Raw genomic sequence first — 22,342 nt, forward strand, 5'->3', positions numbered from 1 at the left:
TACGGTTTCCAGACTCAAAAGAGAGCAGGGCAATTAAAGGCACAGAAGTCCTGTCCTCTAGTGAGTCCGGCAATCCTACCTGCAGTTCAACAGGGAGGGGGCCCATCAGATCTCACCTGGAAGGGAGTAGAATAAAAGGATCCCTTTCCCACATAATAGTATATAGCTTTAGCTCGCCTCGTGCTGATACTTGGCAACAATCGTGTTGGGCTCCCCCACTCCCTTTGGGCCAAGTCAAAGTGATGTCAGGTAACTTATTCTTTGCTATCTGAAATCAAACCATATTTTCAAAGGCACAGTGCTTTGCAAGCACTCATGATCAGATGGCCCATTTGCTTACTTTCAATAATGGACATAATAGTTCTATGAACTGGCCCTTATTTCTCAACAGATAGACATGTGTAAGTGGCCTGTTATGGGACATACATACTGCTGCACCAATCCAAAGCCACAAACTATGATGGACAGCTGCTGTTGGATGCAGTTTGTTCGTGTTTTACAGGTAAATATGCTGCATAGATTCAACATTGCATGTACATTGCATCTTAACAAAATATGTTCAGGCAACTGGAATGTAACCTTTAATTAGATGTGCAAGGCAGTGTTTTAAATTCGAATGCTGGTAAGTAGGAAACCTATTTTTAAAAAAGAAAGATTTGTCCAACCTCTGCTGGATTAAGCTTCTCATTCTCTGGCTTCATCTATGACAAACGGTCACAACAAAAGTCTCATCATCACCTCATTCACTTGCCAGTACAAGGAAGGTCTTCAATTAATCTTGCACTCCAGCAAAAACATTGTGGCTCCTACTCAAGGTCCAAGAGCTGCCCACCCCCACCCCCATCATTGGGTTGTGTTTGTCCTCCAGTCATTCTTCGGTATTACCATCAACTGGAAACCAGAAATATTCAATGATTTTCCTGCCTCTTCTAGCTGGTGTTTTCTCATGCAGTTCAGCAGGACAAAGTCCACACATCTGAGGATGTCCAAGGTTTGAACTGGGTGCGACAACTCTGTGCAAAATCCTGCAGAGACATAAAGACTCACCATAATAGTTAATGCAAAAACTCAGTATGTCTGCACCATAGTTTCTCTACTGCATGTTATTGCCCCATTTCATTGGTATGTATTTATTTATGCCTCCTTTTGGTGCATGTAAACTTTAGGGTTGCCATACGTCTGGAATTTCCTGGACATATATGGAATACTGCAGTTGGAAGCAGTGTCCGGGCAGAAATTGCCGAAATGTCCGGGGAAATCCAGATGTATGGCAATCTGTGACAGCAGTGTCGTTATTTTTGCTCCAAAAATCCTTTTCTTTTTCTTTTCTTTGTTTGTGTGAAATTGCCACAAAAGCTCAACAACTTTTCTGTCTGGATTTCTGTCTGAAATATGGCAACCCTAATGTACAGCGGCGGGCCGGAGGGCAGGGGAGTGCGCGCCCATGCGCATGCGCACACGGTCGGGAAAAAATCGCCGAAAATCGCTTGTGCGCATGCGTATGGGCCTCCCCCGACCCGGAAGTGCATTGGAAATGACCTCTTCTGGGTCGGGAGAGGCCCATATGCATGCGCACAAAGGATTTTCGGCGATTTTTTGCTGATTTTGAAGATCGCCGCCGCGCCGCGCGCCGTAAGAGTGGGCGGGGGCAGCGGGCGGCGGGGGTCGTCGCGGGCCGGATTGGGAGGCTAATTGGGCCGCATCCGGCCCGGGGGCCATAGTCTGGGGAACCCTGGTCTAGGGCTTGCTGATCAGAAGGTCGGCGGTTCGAATCCCTGTGACAGGGTGAGCTCCCGTTGCTTGGTCCCAGCTCCTGCCAACCTAGCAGTTCGAAAGCATGTCGAAATGCAAGTAGATAAATAGGAACCACTACAGCAGGAAGGTAAACGGCGTTTCCATGTGCTGCTCTGGTTTGCCAGAAGCGGCTTTGTCATGCTGGCCACATGACCTGGAAGCTATACGCCGGCTCCCTCGGCCAATAATGCGAGATGAGCGCGCAACCCCAGAGTCGGTCACGACTGGACCTAATGGTCAGGGGTCCCTTTACCTTTACCTAATGTACAGTATATACAAGTAATGATTAGTATGGAAGAAATGAGGGGCAAGAGAAAAAAGGACAAGTAGAGTGTTTGGAATACGAGGCTGGATCAGTCTGTACAAACAGATTTGCTCCCTGTACAAGTGAGCAATCACTTGTTGGCTCCCTAGTTTACTCACTGAAAGCAGCAAACAAAAGGAAATGCTTCTCACGATCATCAGAACAAACATTATGGGGAAGTGTTCTCTCTTTAACAAGATGCTGACTTCCCCCCTTGACCAGAAGTCAAACTCAGGAGTGCAGCCCTAATCTAGGGGTTCCCAACATAGTGCCCACGGGCACTAGTGTACCTGCCAGTACCTCCTATATGGCACCTACAAAAGGAAGGTCTCACTAAATATCCCCTAAAAATTCACAATGCATGAGAGAGCTCTTCCTGTTCTCTTCTTTGCAGTGCCTCAGTCTCTCCTACACTAAACACCCACAGTTCATCATATGCCAGGAGGAGAGAGAGAAGAGTGGAGATGCAAAGAGCTGTTCTCTATGAACGAGTGCAGCAATGCTTTATGTAGGTCCCCCCCCGCCGCCGCCGCCAATTGATAGGATGTGGATGTGCTTGTCCACACCATTCTGTGGCCCTGTCTCTTTTTCTGCTCTTTTGGCTATGGCAGCCATCCTGTATTATGCCACATCCTACAGCAGCCATTTTGTGTTAAGCAGCACAACCCCCACAGTAGCCATTTTGTGACCTGGCTATGGCATAATCTCAAAACTCCAAATAGCCCCCAAAGTTTGGCAACCCTGTTCTGATTAATCTAAGCAGTAGGACGTTGTTGTTGTTTTTTAGTCGTTTAGTCATGTCTAACTCTTCGTGACCCCGTGGACCAGAGCACTCCAGGCACCCCTGTCTTGCACTGCCTCCCGCAGTTTGGTCAAACTCATGTTCGTAGCTTCAAGAACACTGTCCAACCATCTCATCTTCTGTCGTCCCCTTCTCCTAGTGCCCTCAATCTTTCCCAGCATCAGGGTCTTTTGCAGGGAGTCTTCTCTTCTCATGAAGTGGCCAAAGTAATTTACAAAGTAACTTACTTACTCAGGTAACTTACTTTTCCTTAAATAATAACAAGTGTGGGGAAGCCACACTTACTAAAAAAGCAGTGCCCAGGGAGGGGAGACTTATCTCTGCACTCTCCTCCACAATGAGTGAAAAAAGGATCCTTTGGATCCTCTGGTCTGGTTTATGCAGGGTTAAAAGCGAGCATATTCACCTATTTCTGAAGAACATTTTTTTTCCTTTAAAAAAACAACAACCCTGATTGCATTGTATTACAGCTGGTGGGAGAACTGCTTAACACGTTCAAAGTGACCTCAGCTTGGTGTCTGTGCTGTCTTCTACCAAGTTAATGCAAAAAGAAGGGTGGCAAACTCAAACTAGAGACAGCCTAGTTGTGATACTTTTTCCATCCAACATTATTTTTATGAAGCTGGGAGTATGTTCTGTGCCTTTAATTTTAAAAAAAAATCTGCATAGCTGAGATTAAAGATAAATTTTGTTTTTATTCAGTTTACCAAGCGACTATGATAACAAAACTACATTTGGGATAAATTAAGTAAGTGGAGGGGGTAGAGCAAAGAAAAAAATAGTCACTTTTTTTTTACTATGTTTAGCCCTTTATATGTTGGAAGAAAGCAAAGCCATATACAGTATATAAACCTTAATTGGCTCTCCAGGGTACCCACTAAGTTTCCCAGTCCCCTCACACAAAGGGGTAAGTTGATGAAAATTGTTCATTTGACAGCTGATATTTAGATCAGCCTTCCTCATCCTGGTGCCCTCCAGATGTTTTGGAGAGCAGCTGTCATTATCCCTGACCACCGGCTCTGCTGGCCAGGGCTGATGGGAGTTTGGACTCCAAAACATCTGGAGAGTATCAGGTTGGGCAAAGCTGGCTCAGGTTAATAAAGCACTGATTTACATAGGCTTGCCATATGTCAGGAAGATTCCTGACATGTCCTTGTTTCCGGGTGTAAAAAATGGTGTCGGGGAAATTTTGCAGAGTCGGCAAAATGTCAGGGAAAACCTGAATGTATGGCAATGTGATGGAAAAAGCAGCTTTTTAAATATGGCAACCCTAATTTACAAAGGCTTTACAGAACAATAAATAATACATGTTTCTTTGCTGAGGAACACAACATCTTTAGGCCGGGAGCGGCACATAACAGAGAAAGACGAGCAGAAAGAGCAACAAGTGATAAGTGCGGAGAATTTAGAAGCTACGTGAATTTAGGGTTTATCTCACTGAGGGCTAAAAGGTAGCGCATAGGCTCCGCAGCATGTGTGATTTTGAGGAAAGATCTGAAGGAAGGAAGAGAAGTGCCACCACACAGGTTTTCTGGGAGGGATTTTCAAACAAAAGGGGTGATGGTAGGACGTAGTTCCTGGGCTAAAGTGAGTCCCTATAAGAAAGCCACACTGGAGGGGCTCTGCTGGGTTGGGTTAGATCAAAAGGTCCACCTTGTCCTGTTTCTTACAGCGGCCAACTAAAAATGCCTCTAGGAAGCCCACAAGCAGGACATTAGAGGCAAAATCCCTCTCCTGTTGTAGCTCTCCAGTAACAGTTACTCAGCAGCCTACTGCCTCTGAAACTGGATATTCCATTTATCCTCTATGACTTGTAGCCATTGGCAGCCTGATCTTCCGTGAATTTGCCTCATAAAGTCATAAACGTAAGTCGATGACCATCAAGACTACCTTGAGATGGTCATCTTGTGACATATATGTGCTGTGTGAAAATGTATTTCCTTTCCTCTGTCCTGAATTTTCCAACATTTAGCTTCATCGGATTGCCCTAAGTTCCAGTATTATGAGATGGAGGGAGGCACAACAATTTTCTCTGCACCAGGAGTATTTTTTAAAAAATGCTTTTATTTACCAGTACCCCTCACTGAGCCACTTTTTTTGCTAAACTGAAAAGCCCCAAACATGGTAACCTTACTCTGTAGCGAAAATGTAGCTTCCTGATAATTTTGGTTGCCCTTTTCTGCATCTTTTCCAGTCCTACAATCTCCCCCCCCTTTTTTTTTAAGATGGAGCAGCCAGAATTGTACATAATATTACTGTAGCACCCTTATGCAAACACTCTCCAACAGTATCTATAGATGGAGGCCCTGGGCAATCAGTTCAAGACAATAGGCAGCAACCCGATGGATACTGTTCCAGCTTAGGTTTGCAGGCAGGATCAGCTGTGGCTGCTGCCCATTGAGATTTGTGGGGTGGAAGGCAGAGCTAGAGCTGATGAAATGCAGAGCCAACTAACCTAGTGTTGTCCCCATCTTCCTTCTTACTTACTGAGGTCTACATTGCAGCACTGAGGAATCTGGCCGCCAGGGACATTTTCAGGACTAATGTGTAGGAAGAGAGAGAGGTGGAGGCTGGCTGAGAACAGACTGAGGTTGGCGGGTCAGTGCCTCATTTGACCTAATGGACCCACTTCCAGTGGGCAGGATAGCAGGTTGAGTGAACCAAGAATACAGGAGGAATGGAGAGGCGGATGACAAGAACAGACTTCAGGTTGCAGCAGATTGATTCGGGGTGTCATGTTAAGGGAAGTGTGTCTGTAGACTGCCAATATTTTGTGGGAGGGATTCAACCACTTACTGGGAAATTCAGGTTTGCACAACTGAAGTATCTTCAAAAGTAGCCATAATTGCAACAAATCCACGAAAAAGAAAAAGAAACATTTACTTATTTATACTTTTGTATAAATGGGAAAACACATCGAAAAGTGTGGAATGAGATCATTATTAAAGGTAAGACACAAGCAAATCAGGGTAAATGTTCACTGTCGTATGAACTCCCCACAAACAAATCCGTATGAATGTTCAATAAAGACTGGATGTAATCCAACATATTCATTAAACGCTGTGCAAACTAATCTGGTTGCTTAGTAAGTAGGTCGCCTGGAAGAGCCCAGAGATTCTCTCACATTGATGGCAATGGACTGGGCAAAAGAAGAGGGTGAGCACTTGCCAGTCAAGGCACAACACAAAGTTGTCTCACACAAAGACAGCTCACAGAGGAATTTGCTCATCTCTCAGCAGCTGCTCACAGATCCTCCTCCTCTACACTCTCTTTGTTCTTTCCGATTCTTCCTCACATTACTGCCACTTCATTTTTTATCAATTTCTCCTTCAAATATCTGTAACTACAAAGTTCAAACTAAAAGCCCACAACGGTTGACTAGCTAGGATTTCAAGGATTCCTAATGGATTATTTTAGGAGAAAAATGATTAAAGGAGCAAAAAGCTCTTTGAAGAGCTGAACTCTTGTGGGTCTTGATTTTCCTGGGCATGAAATTTTGCTCCCATTTTTATTTTCACAGAGGAGCCAATTTTCTGTTACCTAGTAGGGAGAGGAGGGATGGAAAGAGGTTGACAGTTAGTGTTGTCAGAGGATACATGAAAAGCAGAAGTAATGAGATGTGCCTTTCCATCAGTTTATTTCCTGTCTTGAATATGCCAGTAAACATATTAATTTATTACCTGTCAGATGCTCTGCACAGATAGCTCACTGTGAAGTTGGAGGTTAAGAGATGTCAGAGACTATAAAAGTCCTACCTGTCAGTGCTCTTGGCCTTTTCTTCATTGCCAACACCAGGGATTGAAAAACAAACTTGCTCTCCTTCCTGAAACATAGGCAAAAAGCAAGAAATAAGAGCTTCTTTATAAATATAGGATTGCTTCCACTTCACAGTGATTACTTAACGTCTTGTCAACATGGCTGAAACCTGTGTGGGGCTGATTCAGAGGGATTACATTGAAAATTTGAGTTTTACCACCTCCTTAAAAAAAGAAAGTGCTCCTGAATTAACAGCGACCTGTGCTTATGCAGTTGTTTCAAAGATTTTCTCCCCACCCACAAGGTTCTCTGGATGGTGTTTTACTCCCCACTTCCTGGTGGGTTTTTACAAATAAAGCTTTACAGAAAGAGAAGGCTATCACTCTTCTCACTCCCACCCTTCTTCCTTGAAACCATTAATGGAGGGTAGTTTATTTGTGGGGCCACCTTAAACCTTATGAGAAGCCCAAAAGCTCCCCTTAGTGGGGAGGATGCCGGATTATAGGTACATACCAATATATGTGGTGGGAATGCTCACAAACAGAACAATTCTGGAAGGAAGTCTTGAAAGAGATATCTCATAGCCCATACCCTGGTCTTAGCCTTACTTATTCTATATACTTCAGCTGTGGACCAACTAAAAGGTAAGGAATTAATAAAACATTTATTAAAAGCAGCTAGAATGGTCGTAACCAGAACCTGAAAAACATTGCAAACAACCATAGTGGAAAAGTTGTTGCAAAAACTGAAGGTGTCAAGGAGACAGAAATAACAAGATAATTTTTACACTGTATGGTATGATTTTATTAAATATATAAATGAAACAACATAAGTACATGGACAAGGAATACCATAGAAATGGCGTAGATATTATGCATTGTGAAATAAGATGTATGTATTTACCCCCCCAATGAACAATTTGTTAGTCTTGTAATGTTTTATTATTTATGTTTGCACAAATAAATTATAATTGTTTTGTGAATGCTTTGTTACTGATTTTGTAACAGAAAATTAATTTGAAAAAAAGAAAACCTTGTGAGAATACACCACACAAACTGGTTATGGGTCCCTCATGATTTAAATGAATAATATTGAGTTGGCTGTTTGGCTGCCCCTGGTATAGACAATATATTATGACCACTGGCCATGTGGTTGGGGCTGATGGGAATTGAAAGCCACCATTTGGGCTACCTAGATATAAAGCTGGGGTTTCAGTCAGAAATCTTTCCCAGCTCTATGTAGAGATATTGGAGATAGGGAAGTTGTGATATCTGAGCTACAAGTGGCCCTTCCTCACATAGACCCTTCATATGGAAGAGGAAGAAGCAAAGCCACTAGGGGCCATTTTGTGTGAGCTAGGTACCGTATTTTTCCGTGTATAAGACGCCCCCATGTATAAGATGCCCTCTATTTTTGGGGACTCCAAATTAAGAAAACATCCTTCAGCACTACCCGTGTATAAGACAAGCCCCAATTTCAAACCTAATTTTTTGGTTAAAGAAACCTAGTCTTATACATGGAAAAATGCGGTATGTCAAATCAGCTGGAGAGATCCATCTCAATTTTTAATATTGATTAAAACAGGGGGAGATCTGACTTATTTACAATTCTGACAAAGAGGCATATAATTTAATTCTGCTAATGATCAAATGTAAGAAAATAGATCATTCCCAAAATATCTCACAGGTTAATCAGATCATTGATTTCTACATAATTGCCTCATACCCATCTTGTGCTGTTTTTCTGAGCGAATCCCACGTTAGCACGCCCTTCCCCTAACCTTTAATGTTTTTAAAGAACGTAATAGTTAAGCAAATAATAGTTGGCGGTTGCAAGTTGCTGTTGGATACCTAAAAATACCTCCTAGAAGGAGTGCCCTGCGCATATAAATCAAAAGCAATTCCATGACAATAAGCTCATCACAATAGAACAGGAGGCTGCCAAGAGACAAATAATTAGAGCCTTCTCTCAGGAATTTAAAAATATGATTAAAGTGAACCCTACACACACCATTTCATTTAAAAATTCCAAATGTTATAAATTAAACCAATTTCTAACTCCTGTCGGTTTATTTTTGAGCAAATTAATCAGTCAGATTGCCAAAGCTAATTCAGTTACGACAGCATGGGTGGGCATATTTGGTAAATTTATTCACATCTTGGCTGCCTCTTTCAAAAAATGAGTTGAATCCCACAGCAGAAGATAAACAGATCTTTCCTCTGATGGTAGGAGGTAGGCATGAATGCTACCCACACAAAATGATTTGCCTGTTTTCTTCTATTCTAGACTCACATGATACAAAGCTATTCCATCCATGAATACAACATTCAATGCAAAACACTATTGGTATTTTGGCATGTCAAGTTAGGAACATATCCTTCAATTGTCTGCATTAAATTTAGCTATTGGCCAAACATCTTCCAATAATACTAAGGGGCTAAGTGACATGTAGTTACATGTTGTTGGTAAATTCTCCACATGTGCCTCTCTGCCAGGCAGAGTGAGAAAGTCTTGGGTTTCTAATTTAGGAACCATTGCTTCTTGTTATGTACTACCAGTAACTATAGAGATATATAGTGCCTTGTCCATTTTGCCACTAAGGGCAGATGCTGAAATTAGCAACAACGTTTTTCTTTTTATTTCATTTTTTGTCCTTTTTGTTTGTTAAATAATAAAACTAAATGCCACACTAAATGCCTTGGACTGTTACACTAGGGCTCCATTTATGTTCTCATAACGCTCTGTACTAATAAGTAAAACTTCTGAGTTCAGTGGGGCTTCCTCCCAAGAAAGTGCATACAGAACTGGAACATTAATGCCTAAAATCCAAGGAAGTTGTCCTGCGCCAGAGAATAATCCAATTCTCTCTAGGAGGGGAATAAAAAGCAAATCCATAATTCCAGTTGATCACTTTTTCTGTTTGACTGGGAAAGGCAATTTAATAAATTTCGGCCTAACCTTAAGGTTCTCTTTGTTACTTGTGTGCACATGGCACATTACTTTGTCTTTTTTAAAAAAACAAAAATCAAAGTGAAATTGATCTATAATTAAGTATATTAATTTGCTGTTTAGTGGTGCATCCCAAAAGGCAGGTGCAGTGGTGATACACAAAGTTTTTTTGTGTACAAAAGTTTTTACAAAGCATTTTGGAAAGGAAAAGTTGGAGGTGAGTGAGTGTTAGCTTGATACTTAACAGGCTGTTATTTCCACTAGTCCAATATACTATCATCCAAATTTCATATTTGAAATATGCTTATTCTGGCACATTTGCTTATTTATATAAAAAAGACAAACTAGTCCTGAGCTGCAATCCTGAGCTCTTTGTCTATTATCTAGAGCAGGCATGTCAAACCTGCGGCCCTCCAGATGTTTTGACCTACAACTCCCATGATCCCTAGCTAGCAGGACCAGTGGTTGGGGAAGATGGGAATTGTAGTCCAAAACATCTGGAGGGCCGCAGGTTTGACATGCCTGATCTAGAGCACTGTTTCATTCTGTACACGTTTACATGGTGCCATTTCCATCTTGTGACATATGCAACACAGTACTGGTGTTTTCCTCTCTGATCTCAATGGAAGTAAATTCCATGTTGTTTACTGTTGGTTTTTGTTCTAAGGTGCTTTCAAAGCTCTTCTCTTCCCTTAGCATACAAAAAGGCCATGTGTTTGGTAAGTTAAAAATAGTTTACTTACAAACTCTTCAAAGGTCAGATTTATTGTTTTTCCATAGAGCAATAAGAAAACACAGGCAGTAAAACTTAGGTTCCAGAGTAGTGAATGTTTCTAAATTATTCGTACAGAAACACAACTATAGCTTGTGTAAGCCATGCAGTGTGAACTTGGAGCAACTGGTTCAGATCTCTTTGCTTGCTGGAGTTCACACGGTGGTATGAAAGAACAAGGAGTTTTATAAGCTTTCCTTGCAAGGTGAGGGACAGTGACACTTTACTCTATGGTCTTAACCCCTTCGTGCATTAATTATAGGATTCTGCTTATCCCACACTTACCACAAATCTCTGTGGAGTTCCATCTTCATTTCTTAATACTGTTATGTGCTCATTGCTTTCATTGATACACAATAAATAGCTCTTCATTTTCACCTGACACTAAGAAGAGAAGGGAAGAAGAAATGTTGATGGCAAAGTTTAACCTTATTTGGGGCTTCTTATTCAGAAATACGGGGGGGGGGGGGTATACTACCAGGAAGACACAAAAGGCATCCTGCATTGAATTACTTATTTGTTTTCCTTCAGAAATGTCGTAGTGTGAATCCAGTGGATTTCCACTTGTACAACAGGATATCACCACCTTCTCTGCACCCCAAAATCTGCTTAGGAGAGTATCCCAAAGGTGCAGGGGGTGCAGGGAAGGGGGAAGAGGAAGATGGCATCCCATTCCACTCAGGCACATACAGTGATTATTCCATAGCTAGGACTGACTGTTCAAAGAGAGATCTGTAAACTGGAGAAGCTAGAGGCTGAAGTGTGTAAGCTTCAGCACTGTTGACCAGGCAACAGTGAAGTCAGAAGGCCAGGCTCTGGCAGCTAGCTATACCAGGGTTCTGCGATGTAAGCACACACAAGGTCAAACAAGACATTACTTTAAGCACAGGATTAGAAACCACGCTTATACAGACTTTGTGTCTCTGCTAGCAAAACAAAACCCTGCTGTTGAGTGCTCCCTCCTTTTAGTCAGGACTGTGATAGGGGTTAATCTGTTTCCTTGCATCACTTCCACTCCACCCCACCCCAGCTGCTATTTGCCAGAGGACAGAGGGGAAAGGGATAAACTCCCCTCAACCTGAGCCACAGTTTAAATTCAGGCTGTGGCTGTGTGGGAACAGGACCTTGCAGTTGCTTTTTCTAGACAAAGAGCCAGTCTAAGTTCATTTTTTAAACATATGTTTTAAGTTGTGTCTTGCCGCAAGTAGCTCACTGGATCAGTTACCTCTAGCCATGAGGGCTCCCAGAACAAAACCCAGAGTCACTGACAGAGCCATTCAGATTTCATAATGTATCAAAGTGGTACATACAGCTTTATTTTGCCTTCTTGATTTTTCTTCTTCTTGGGATTGCCAGAGGTCTGCCATGGCACTATATTTCTTCATCCACATCTCACACTGTTTTTCCTTCTCTTCTTTCTCCCGTTCTAGCAAGCGCTTCCCCCTTTCCGCCTCGTAATGAAGCAAGGTTGCTTTCTCTAAGGCTTCTTCAGCAGCTTCTGTTCGACATCTTTGAGAGATTTCACTGGAATAGGTGGAAGGAAAAATGTTTATTTAGAGATATAGGCTTCCCCATCCTAAAGGCTTAAACTAGGTAACAATGAAATGAAATGAAATGAAATTGTGACAGCATTATAAAACTTCGAATTCAATTAAATTTGTTTCTCAATTTACCGTAACTCTAAACTCCAAAGATGATTGTAAACAGGCAGATCAAATGACATTTCCAAAAGGTTTTCAGGCTTGGAGAATGTGTGAACGTCACTGCTGAATGAACCTCATGGTGTTGTTAAGAAGCTGCTCTCAGCAGATTTTAAGAGATCATGATGAGGCTTATATTTGGAGTGTTTAAACGAGGAGTGGGGAACTTGTGGCCTGTAGCAATTGGCAGAGTGCAGGAGGTTGGAGTGGTGTTGTTTACTTGGATTCCCAATGCATAGATCACTGTTGGTAACTGACAGGGACTGTGACAAGGCCAGGATGGTGTGGGTGTAGAAGCTGAACCCAAACAAACATTCCTGCTGCTGTGCTTGCACAGCGCAGACCTCCTCTCTGCCTCACTCTTCCTCTCTTGGTTACTGGCAGCAACCTCTGCATTGGGAAGTCAGGTAAGCAGCACTGTCCCAATTCTCTACACCCCCACTGGCTGCTACTGCTTATGGCCCCACCAGATGTTGTTGGACTACAACTCCCAATATCCCTGACCATTGGGCCATGCTGGCTCGGGCAGATGGGAGTTGGACTTCAACAAACACATACCCAGAGGGCCACAGGTGTGCCATCCTTGGTTTAAAGCTATATACTTTACTATATTTATCCCAATTTTAAGACAACCAAGGATGAAGGGGACGAATATTTCGCAAAATGAGAGGTAGCATATGACACAGAGCCTACAAAATGGGGTTTGGTATAAAATTAAATGAATAAACAAAATTAAAAATCATACACCATTGTCAAGGTTGGGAACATCTCTATGCAATGAATAGACAAATATCCATCAGGAAAGGAGCAACTGTTTTCTGGGATGGGGAAGAGCCTGTAAAAAAAAACGGGTGTGTGTGTGTCTAAATTAAAACCTTACCTTTCTTTACACTTCAAATTCTCTTCTAGTGTTCCTTTCAGTTTCTGCTTTAGTTCATTCCTTTCGTGCTCCAAATATCGTTTTTCCTCACGGATGACTTCCCTCTCCATTGTTATTCTCTCTAGTTTCATCTGACTTTCAAAGTGGGCCTTTTCCACTTGTGCTAGCAGCTGCTGCATTTCGGTTAACTGAAAGAAACAAATAAGAAAAACATGTTTTCCCCTCTCTAAGGCAGAAGTTGCCGTGACAGCACCTATAAAAGCAAAGGCAAAGATAAGAGTTTGAAAGAAGACAAATAGCGTGGAAGACACTGCCTGGGGCAAATGATTCACATTGCTCCATGCCAAGTTTGGCCCTGTGGTATGAGATTTATTCTACACCGCTGTAGGCCAGCCTTTCTCAACCTTGGGTCCCCAGATGTTGTTGGACTTCAACTCTCACCATTCCTAGCTAGCAGGACCAGTGATCAGGAATGATGTGAGCTGTAGCATAACATCATCATCTGGGGACCCAAGGTTGAGAAAGGCTGACCTAGGCAAAGGCAATATTTTGATACATTCTACCTTGACAGATATGGGATCCCGACAACTGGTAGTTAACTCCGGGTGCAAGCATGTGATCTAAGGCTCATACCTTTTTCTTCAGCTGCTGGGTTTCTTCTTTTAAGCTGATGTTCTCCAGTTGAACTGCTTCCTGCTGCTCCTGACACAACTTTCCCTGGGCTTCAGCCTCCGCTTGGCCTTTCTCAGCTTCTGCCTGCGCCAGAGAGGCCTCCTCCACAAGCTTGGAGTATTTTGCCGCTGTCTGCTGAGAGGCATTCAGCTTCTGCTTCAGCTGATGAGCAGAAGAACATGTGAACACAGTGTTAGCAAGGTGTTTCTTATTCCACAGTACAGTAATCGATAAAACTCACGCACCTTTGAAAATGGCCCCTCTAATATTTCAGGGGTGGGGGAGAGAGGGAATTGTTGCTACATACTGTCCGGTGTCCAATGTCAGCAACACTTTAGAGAGTGCAAGAAAATAGGTCACTGCCCTGAGGAGATTACAATCTAAAATTTGTCACAGGGGGGGAAAACAAAGAAGCCATTGCAGTTTTCACTTGCATGTGCTTAGATCAATTTTCAGATTCAGAAGGATATGGGATCTAGGGAGTGTGCCAAAAGCTTTCCAGAAAAGTTTGGATCTGCCGAACCATTCACGCCATATATTGAAAGCACTCTTATACCACTTTGACAGTCATAGCTTTCCCCAAAGAATTTTGGGAACTCTTGTTTGTTAAGGGTGCTGGGAGAACGGGCTCTGTGAAGGGTCTCCTCACAGCTCTCACAAGAGGCTTATGATTTAAAGCCTCCTGCAGTTTTTCAACATATATAGATTTGTATTTTTAAAATATGACAACTTTTTATTCCTTTCATTTTTACTTAAAAGTTTTAATATTGTCACAATGCAATTAAACCTGGTTTTTTTTTGTTTTTTTTACAGCCCCTCATTCTTTCAGTGCCTGATCATAGCAAATCTGCTACAAGTTGTTACCAACAAATTCTCTGCCAGTAGGTTTTCTCGCCTGATTTATTTTCACTTTGTTTTTCCTTACACTGAGAAAAGCGTAATGTTCTACAAAGGGCAGAAACTTTGGCAGACCTTGAATATAGCTTTCCTGCCAAAATATTGAATCTGACCCAGCCAGACATAAACTACCCATACAATATTCATCAGTAACGTTCACACTGGCAACCTCTCTGTAATCAAAGAAGAGGAATCAGGGTTTCCTTTTCAAAAAACATAAGCAGTTCATAATGTTCTTCGCAATATTATTCTCCTTTCTCTCTGATGGAAAAGACTACTTTAAAGTTAACATAGCTCTATATTTTAATACAAATGGAAAATGCATTTTCGTGATTGGTGTGGTGGCAATTACTTGTTTTACAACATTAAAAAGCAATTTTTACTCAATAGATTGAGCAATTAAACTCCACAATACCAGTCACGCCCCACTGGTTTCAAATCCTCTTTCCTGTATTTGTATCTTAATGGGCCTTTGGCCTGATTCAGCAGGCTCTTCTTATAAATGCTTACCTGAAAGTAATCTACGGTAATTAATCTTAAAGGGATGCACTTCTGAGTAGGCATGTATAGGATGGCTTCGCTAAAAGACTTGGATTAAATGCTTTATCCTGGATATTGGGATTCTGATGTCTGTATCTCAGAGTCAAGCTCACTTTGAGAGGATTAAGGATAAAGCTGATGCTCAGTGACTTGAGTTCACCATAGACACATACTTGCACAACTAGTGGCTTAATTGGTGGATAGAAATTTATACTCCTATTTATACCTGCAAGATGTGAGGGAAACCACAACCCCCACCCCCACTCTGCTGCACCTCCTGGGATGTGCACCTGAATATGAACATGCAGTCTCCATGCACATTTCCTGATCTAGAAGAATTACCAAGCACAGGTCTCCATTTTTGGATTGGGCGGTTTTGCTTTTAGGTGTATGCCTTAAAAATGTAATTTTTGTGTGTGCGAAGCAGCCCATGGAGCCAGCTGTGAAAAAGTAGTTAGCTTACAGTGCAATCCTAACCATGTCTACTCAGACGTTACTCCTATTTAATTCAACAGAGCTTAAACCGCACAGGGAAGTGGGGTTAGGATTGCAGCCATAGTTGCCACTGCATTGCAGAAGTGGAGTTCAGGTCTTGCTTTTAGGTCCAATTGCTTCTTATAGTGAGATTTATAGTGGAGCAGATCAAAACGTTTTCAGCTTGTTGCTTGGAGGTGATTTTACTGGAGAAAATACAATTTAAGTCACAAGTTGTACCTGATGTTTAATTATGAACAACAGCAGCATAATACTTTCTAATGGTTAAAAATGTTTTTTTAATAGCTACGTCATTTCCTCTAATTTCACAGCAGGGGAAGTTTTCAGACAAACTCTATATTCTTTAAAGGGGACTACATTATGTTTAGTCAGGTAATGTTGGTAAAAAAAAAACAGCAGAGCTCAGTCTGGTGGTTTCATACCTCTTTAACTAGTGTTTGCAGTCCATGGTTTATATTTCTGAGATTTCTCATGCCCAGCTCGCTTTCCGATTTCATAAAAATTCTTTCCAAATGCAGCTCATTTGACAAGCATTTGTTCTGTTTCTTCAGGTCCTCGCATTCCTGATGACATACAGATAGTTTTTGTCTTAATATCATTCTGGATGATTTCAGCTCATAAGATTTATTGCAGCCATTTCTCTAAATTGAACAATTTTGAAAATGTTCCTATGGGAATATATTCGCTTAAGGTGTGTCTGCCATGGCTGTGTGGGTAGGTGGGGGAGTTCAACACTATTCTCCAAGCACACAAATAATCTTTCAAGCGAAATAAAAGTATGCTGAGCAATAATCTATATTTAAAACATGTAGTGTTACAGCAGAAAGATGTTATAGGAATTGTACTGGCCATGTGCATCTTAGACTGAGCAAGGAACCAACAGTTGGCAAACAAAAAGGACATGCCATATGCTTCTTAGAGAGGCTGCAATCTCAATCTCATTAAGGTAAACTACATGGACCAGATGACCTTCTGCCAATCAGATTCTGAATTAGTTTTGTGCACTCATGCACAGTGAGGCTGCAGATAAAAAGGTAAAGGACCCCTGGACGGTTATGTCCAGTCAAAGGCAAATATGGGAGTGCGGCACTCATCCCACTTTCAGGCCGAGGGAGCATTATTATTGAAAAACACAAGGACTTAACACAGGCATTTAGCCTATGCTTTCCTGTTCATAGAAATATTTTTTTTCTGTTATGTGGGCATAAGAACAAAAAATATTCTGAATACATCTTATTAAAAGCCCAGTTCACAGGTGGAAGTCCTTGCTGGTTAGCTAAACCCCACCTATTAAAACAATCTAGATACAGATAAGCAATAAGAATCTCATAGATTATGGAGGACTCTGAACAATCTAATAATGAAGAAGCAGAAACAGCTGACTTTGCTAGGAGTGTTATTCATTTCCAATACAACATAACAAAAGAAAACCAATTCTTGCTTGAGTAATAGAAAATTCCTGTCTCTAATAACTTTAAAGCAAAAGAGAATTATGATAACATTCTCTATTGCGGAGCTAGGATGCAATTCTCCAAGATCTATCCTTCCAGCCCAGAAACGGCATCCTTGCATTTTTATAAAATAACGATTACTTATAAAAATAGCAAGATTATTTCCACCACTTAGAACCACGATAATAAAAGTCAAGTTTAAAACTGTTTCAGTGTATCTGAAGAAGTGTGCATGCACACTAAACTCATACCAATGACAAACTTAGTTGGTCTCTAAGGTGCTACTGGAAGGATTTTTTTTATTTTATATCTCAAAATTGCACACTGCCCTGTGTTTTGAGGCCCGTCACTTTAGCACACAAATAGCCACTGACCTTCCTTTTTCTCACAAGTTCTCCTTGCAGACGGTTGATGTGAGCAACAGAGCCTCCTTGGATCACAGCACTGGTTGGGCGAATCCGACAAACAGGCCTCGCCCCACGACACAGATTGGCATGATGATCCCCAAAAGAAATGGTAGAAAGGGGAGATTTTCCAGTAAGCCCGTCAAGACTTGGCTTGCCATTAGTAAAGGATGTTGTGGCACCAGCACCGCTGCCATCGATAGCGGAAATACCTTTGCCGCCTGCCGCGTTTTCCAGCAGAGATGGTTTCGTCAACAGATTGGCCCTGTGCGGTTCTCTCTGGGATAATGTCTTTTGTGGCATATTTGAGAAGCGTTTCCTTGAAATCTGTAGAACTGCTGAGAGTTCCAGTTCTACACTTTCTGGCTAAATAGCTACTACCTCTTTCTTGCTTATCTGGTCAAAAACAGCCCTTCTACCGTCTACTTGGGAGAGATAATGAAGATTGCAAGGCTAGTGTGAAAAAAAAAGCCATCAACTAAAGGTCTCACCTGGCATCAATTATTAAACTGTTACTGGAGCCCATAATGAAAGGAGCAGAAATAGAAGCTTCAGACCAGGGATGCAAAACAAGCAAATGAAGATTTGAACTCAGACGTGCCAGGTAGTGTGAGCTGCAAGAATCTGGGCTTTTATTGCTTCAATTAATTGATTAATTGACTAAAACATCACTCAATGGCAGGAACCAATTGTTGAAGTCAAAACTGAATTCCCAAGACTAGAAATTAAAGCACACATTCTTTTCGGAGGCTATTTTAGATCCAAAGTGTTACTGTAATAAAAAGGGAGATGTTTGACATTCCTTCTAGCTATGAATGACAACTTTCATGTACTAAACGGCAAGCTCTTTCAGACTCCTTTCAGTACCTCACAAAGGTATCTTTCTACTGTACAGTATTGATGTTTTGGACAGACAATCCTATACATGTCTGCTCAGAAGTCCCATGGACTTCAATTGAATTTACTCCCAGGACTGTAGTAGCCTAAATTGGTTACAAAGCAGAAAACAAATCAGCTAAACATTCTGTAATTAATGGATAGACTAATAAACCAAAACATATTAATACCAATTATTTCTTGGCTCCCCCCCCCCCAGATGCCTATTGTCTTCATGTTTTAGCTTTTCAAAGATTCCATCTCAATCTTTATGGTTTAAGATTGCCCCCATTATTGCAGTTGAATAGCAAAAGTTTTATGTAATTCACGAATTGTGACAGAGGTGATAATTATGTTGCCTTTTTTCCTACAAAGCACATCCTCCTGTATAATTTCCCCATAGTTTGTCTATAAACAAAGATGGGAAGAGACTGTTAATTGAGTCAACAGTACAGGGCATATAATAATAATGAAATCTTGTGGTCAATTTACGCATCATGCAGCTCTTGGGAGTCTTCATCTTCAGACTGGATGGGAGATTTAACTTATTTCACAGGACGTACTCTGTTCTGATCCAACCCATCATGTTATCAATGTTTCTTAAGGAACCAGAGACCTCAGCCATTGTTTTGTGCAGAACCTAGCCCTAATTTAGAGCAGGGATGGGGAATCTGTGGCCTTCCAGATGTTGTTGGATTCCAACTACCACCACCATTGGCTCTGCTGGTTGGGGCTGATGGGAGTTAGAGGGCCATATGTTCCATGCTACCATTTGGGGCACATAACCTTTTTCACATAACTGACTAGGTCAGGGCTGTATGAGGGCACACAGCAACCAATATAAAAAGCAGTAGGGTTTATAGACAGGTGTGTACGTTTGCTCCAAGTTTTAATAGAATGAGTTTAGCAAGCTGAGCCAAGCTTGCTAAATTGCCTTGTTGTCCATCATCTTATTCCACATTGTTCTCTATTACATTTAGAAGACCCACTCATGGGTCCATTCGACAACCTGCGAAAGCAGCCACAATTAAATGAAACAAGCAACCATTAAACACACACAAAAATAACTACCGGTAATTCTGCCCTGTTTTTGTAAAAAGTAGCCATCTACCATATGTCACTGCCATTTTCTCGGCATGGCCCTCAAGCTATCTATAGAAAATTGAAGGACAAGCTACATAAAATCTAGCAATTATTCTATTTGCTTCCAGCATGGCAACTGTCTCCCTTTTTTCTTGGCAGGAAATCAGACTTGCCTACATTTCATATGGAGCTCCAGCACATGAGAAGTCAACAAGATTATAATCAAGGTATTAGGCAATCCAACACTTTAAAAACCTTGCAAGTTTCTCAAGGAAGGAACGCACACACAGATAACTCAGAAGCTGTCTATGTGAACAAATGGAAAAAAATATTTTCTCATAGTACCTTTTGAAAGTTCCCCGTAGCTCATAGTCGCCCTTCCTTTTAGAAACAAAAGTTCTTGAGAAAAGATTACATCCCTGAGCCTGGGTGGCATCCCCTAGTACACTACTTGTTGGTTTCTTCCATGGAAGTCAGGGTGGAAACCTGTGGCCCACCAGATCTTGGTAGGCTCCCAACTCCCATCATTTCTGACACTTGGGACATGTTGGCTGGTGTTGAGAGCTGGAGTCCAACAACATCTGGAGGGCCACAGGTTCCCTGTCCCAGATAAACTTCTATTGGGGGGGGGAATAAACTATTAAACTTTATGACAGCGAGAGGTGGTTTAGAAGCAAATTCTTACCATGGCTGGAGCAAAGCCAAAACTCTTCCTGGCCTTCTGGCATGTGCATACAATGCGCCCTACCAAAATAATGGCTTCTATCTCTCTGCTCCTCCCTAGTGAAGTTTTGATTGAGATGGTAAACTTGGGGTCACAGTATTTTAATTATCCTTCACATACACACAATCCTCCACACAGAAGACTAGCAAGTTGGGGAAGCTAGGATAGAAACCTCTGCCCCAACAGGTCATGTTTTCCCCAATATTAAAGGATTATTTATTTGGGACTCGGGATGGGGCCATGTAAGCCCTTACCTGCAACAGTCCGGCCCAGCCTTTAGCAACCCTTTACATGTTTTAGACTCCATTAGCTTTTTCCATCATGGTACCACCATTCAATTAGAAAATGCACAAGGGCCTGGGGGTTAAGCCAGGCATTTATAACCTTCCATGCAGATCTTAAACCCTAATTTGAGAAAGCCTTAACTCTGTAACTCTTTGACCTTTAACAATGGTAAACATTTCCCTCTTGGGTTGTCTCTGCAGGCCAACTCAAGGAACTTCCACCAATTAGGTACTGTAATTAGGGAAATATAGCAAGATAAGTAAAACAGATATGCAGGCCCCTCCCTTAAAGGCCAATATAGCAGAATAACTAGCAATAGATTTTGGCCACGTTAACAAGACTGAGCTTGCTACCAGCTCTTTTTACAATGAACCTAGAGACCCACAAAGAGTTTGGTAGGATCATGTGATGATGTAGCCCCACCTCGAAGTGTTTCCTCCCCTTTGCGTCTTCAAATTAGATCTATTGAAAGCTACCACATAGACTCCTCACACACAAAGCATGTCCAAACTGGCCATGCCATGAGCAGCTCCCAAATCATTCCAGTTCAGTGAGGCAGGGAACAAAGTGATGATATCACAATTGTTTTTAATTGAGCATTTATCAGTCTTCTTCTTGCCTGACTCATCTTTACTCAGATTGCATACCCATGTTTTGCTTTGCTGTCACTGGACTGGAAATTCATTTCATGAATCATAGGAGTTGGACATTTGGAAACAGAATAGATCAGTTTCCCACGCTGTTACTCAGCTCTGCTAGCAGCTTCTTAGCAGTGAAAGTGACTTGCAATATGTAGGCGGAGAGATTGCGTGGATAACCACCTAGCTCTTTTAAACAGATAGAATTTCATGGGTGGGAAGGACCACACATTTCAGGTTCTCACACTGTAAGGCAGTCTGTAAGCCGCCCAGGGTAGCGGGAGAAACCCACCCAGATGGGTGGGGTGTAAATAATAAAAATTATTATTATTATCATTATTATTATTATTAGCCAACCTGGTGCCTTCCCCAAGTTTAGGAGAACAGGTGGTTGGGGAAGGTCGCTATAAGGAGCAGGCTCTAACATTTTCATTCTAAACTTCAGTAGAGACTGTGGAATTCCACTGAAAGGGGACATTTAAATTTTAGGAAGGTTAAAGTTTTTCTATAAATGGTTTGATAAAAAGCATTTTTCTTCAGAAACATTAATACTACCCACATTAGTGAAACACAAATTTATGAAGTGTAACATTGTTCTCGAAGCTACCAACATGAGTCTGACCAAACTGCGGGAGGCAGTGGAAGACAGGAGTGCCTGGTGTGCTCTGGTCCATGGGGTCACAAAAGATACACTAAGTGATGTTGCATTCTTCTCCATCATCTGTACCGACCCAAAATTATAGGGCAAAGTGAGAAGGTTCCTAAAAATGACAGATCAAAGATTTCACATGGACACTGCTGTTCCTTCCAAAATTGTCTAGACACCCGATGTGTGAGAACAGGTAATGAAATGCACCTTAAGGATAGCTTTTCCAAGTCTGTAGAATGCTACTGAGAATTATAAATTAAACCCTGAAGACACATACAGTATGCCAAGTTCAACACTGGAATATGAGCTAACAAAACAATATTAAGAACAGTAGTAAGAGACTCTGAGCCAGATGGCAGCAACAGCTTTTATTAGATGCCATAAACAGATCTTTTCACTCCAAGGAGGCCTCTAATTTATCATTTCTTTAAAAACTGCCAAGTCTCAAATCTGACATTCATCTATAGCTTTCCATAGCATTATTTTTATACATTTTGTTCAATTTTAGGCATTTTGCTACAGCACATACGTACTTTAACAAAACGTAAAACTATACTTTATAAGAGCTACATAACCTGAAGGACTACTCTGTAAACCCATTTTTGTATCACTTGAGAAATTCATGGGAGTTGTACCAAAATCCCTTTTCACATATAAAATTTTGAAAAAGT

General features: G+C 41.5%; 1 protein-coding gene across 1 annotated transcript; it reads right to left on the reverse strand.

Moving 5' to 3' along the window:
• Nucleotides 1-14: 14 nt before the first annotated feature.
• On the reverse strand, nt 15-22,205 carry LOC118088284 (inner centromere protein-like). Its single transcript, XM_060275661.1, has 8 exons — nt 17,387-22,205; nt 15,984-16,124; nt 13,591-13,791; nt 12,958-13,145; nt 11,688-11,901; nt 10,663-10,761; nt 6,656-6,723; nt 15-1,025 (listed from the first exon to the last, which is right to left on the reverse strand). The coding sequence occupies exons 1-8, from the start codon at nt 17,717-17,719 to the stop codon at nt 869-871; spliced, it is 1,401 nt and encodes a 466-aa protein (XP_060131644.1). The 5' UTR covers nt 17,720-22,205; the 3' UTR covers nt 15-868.
• Between the last annotated feature and the right edge of the window lie 137 nt (nt 22,206-22,342).

The sequence above is a fragment of the Zootoca vivipara genome, chromosome 1, assembly GCF_963506605.1.
Source record: "Zootoca vivipara chromosome 1, rZooViv1.1, whole genome shotgun sequence".
Classification (NCBI taxonomy): Eukaryota; Metazoa; Chordata; class Lepidosauria; order Squamata; family Lacertidae; genus Zootoca; species Zootoca vivipara.

Coding starts and splice junctions, on each gene's coding strand:
- LOC118088284 (XM_060275661.1), bottom strand. CDS start 17,719: ATGCCACAAAAGACATTATCCCAGAGAGAACCGCACAGGGCCAATCTG. Junction 16,125..17,386: donor AACTTGTGAGAAAAAGGAAG/GTCAGTGGCTAT, acceptor GTATGTCATCAG/GAATGCGAGGACCTGAAGAA. Junction 10,762..11,687: donor CAAGAAGGCAAAATAAAGCT/GTATGTACCACT, acceptor TTCTCTTCTTAG/TGTCAGGTGAAAATGAAGAG.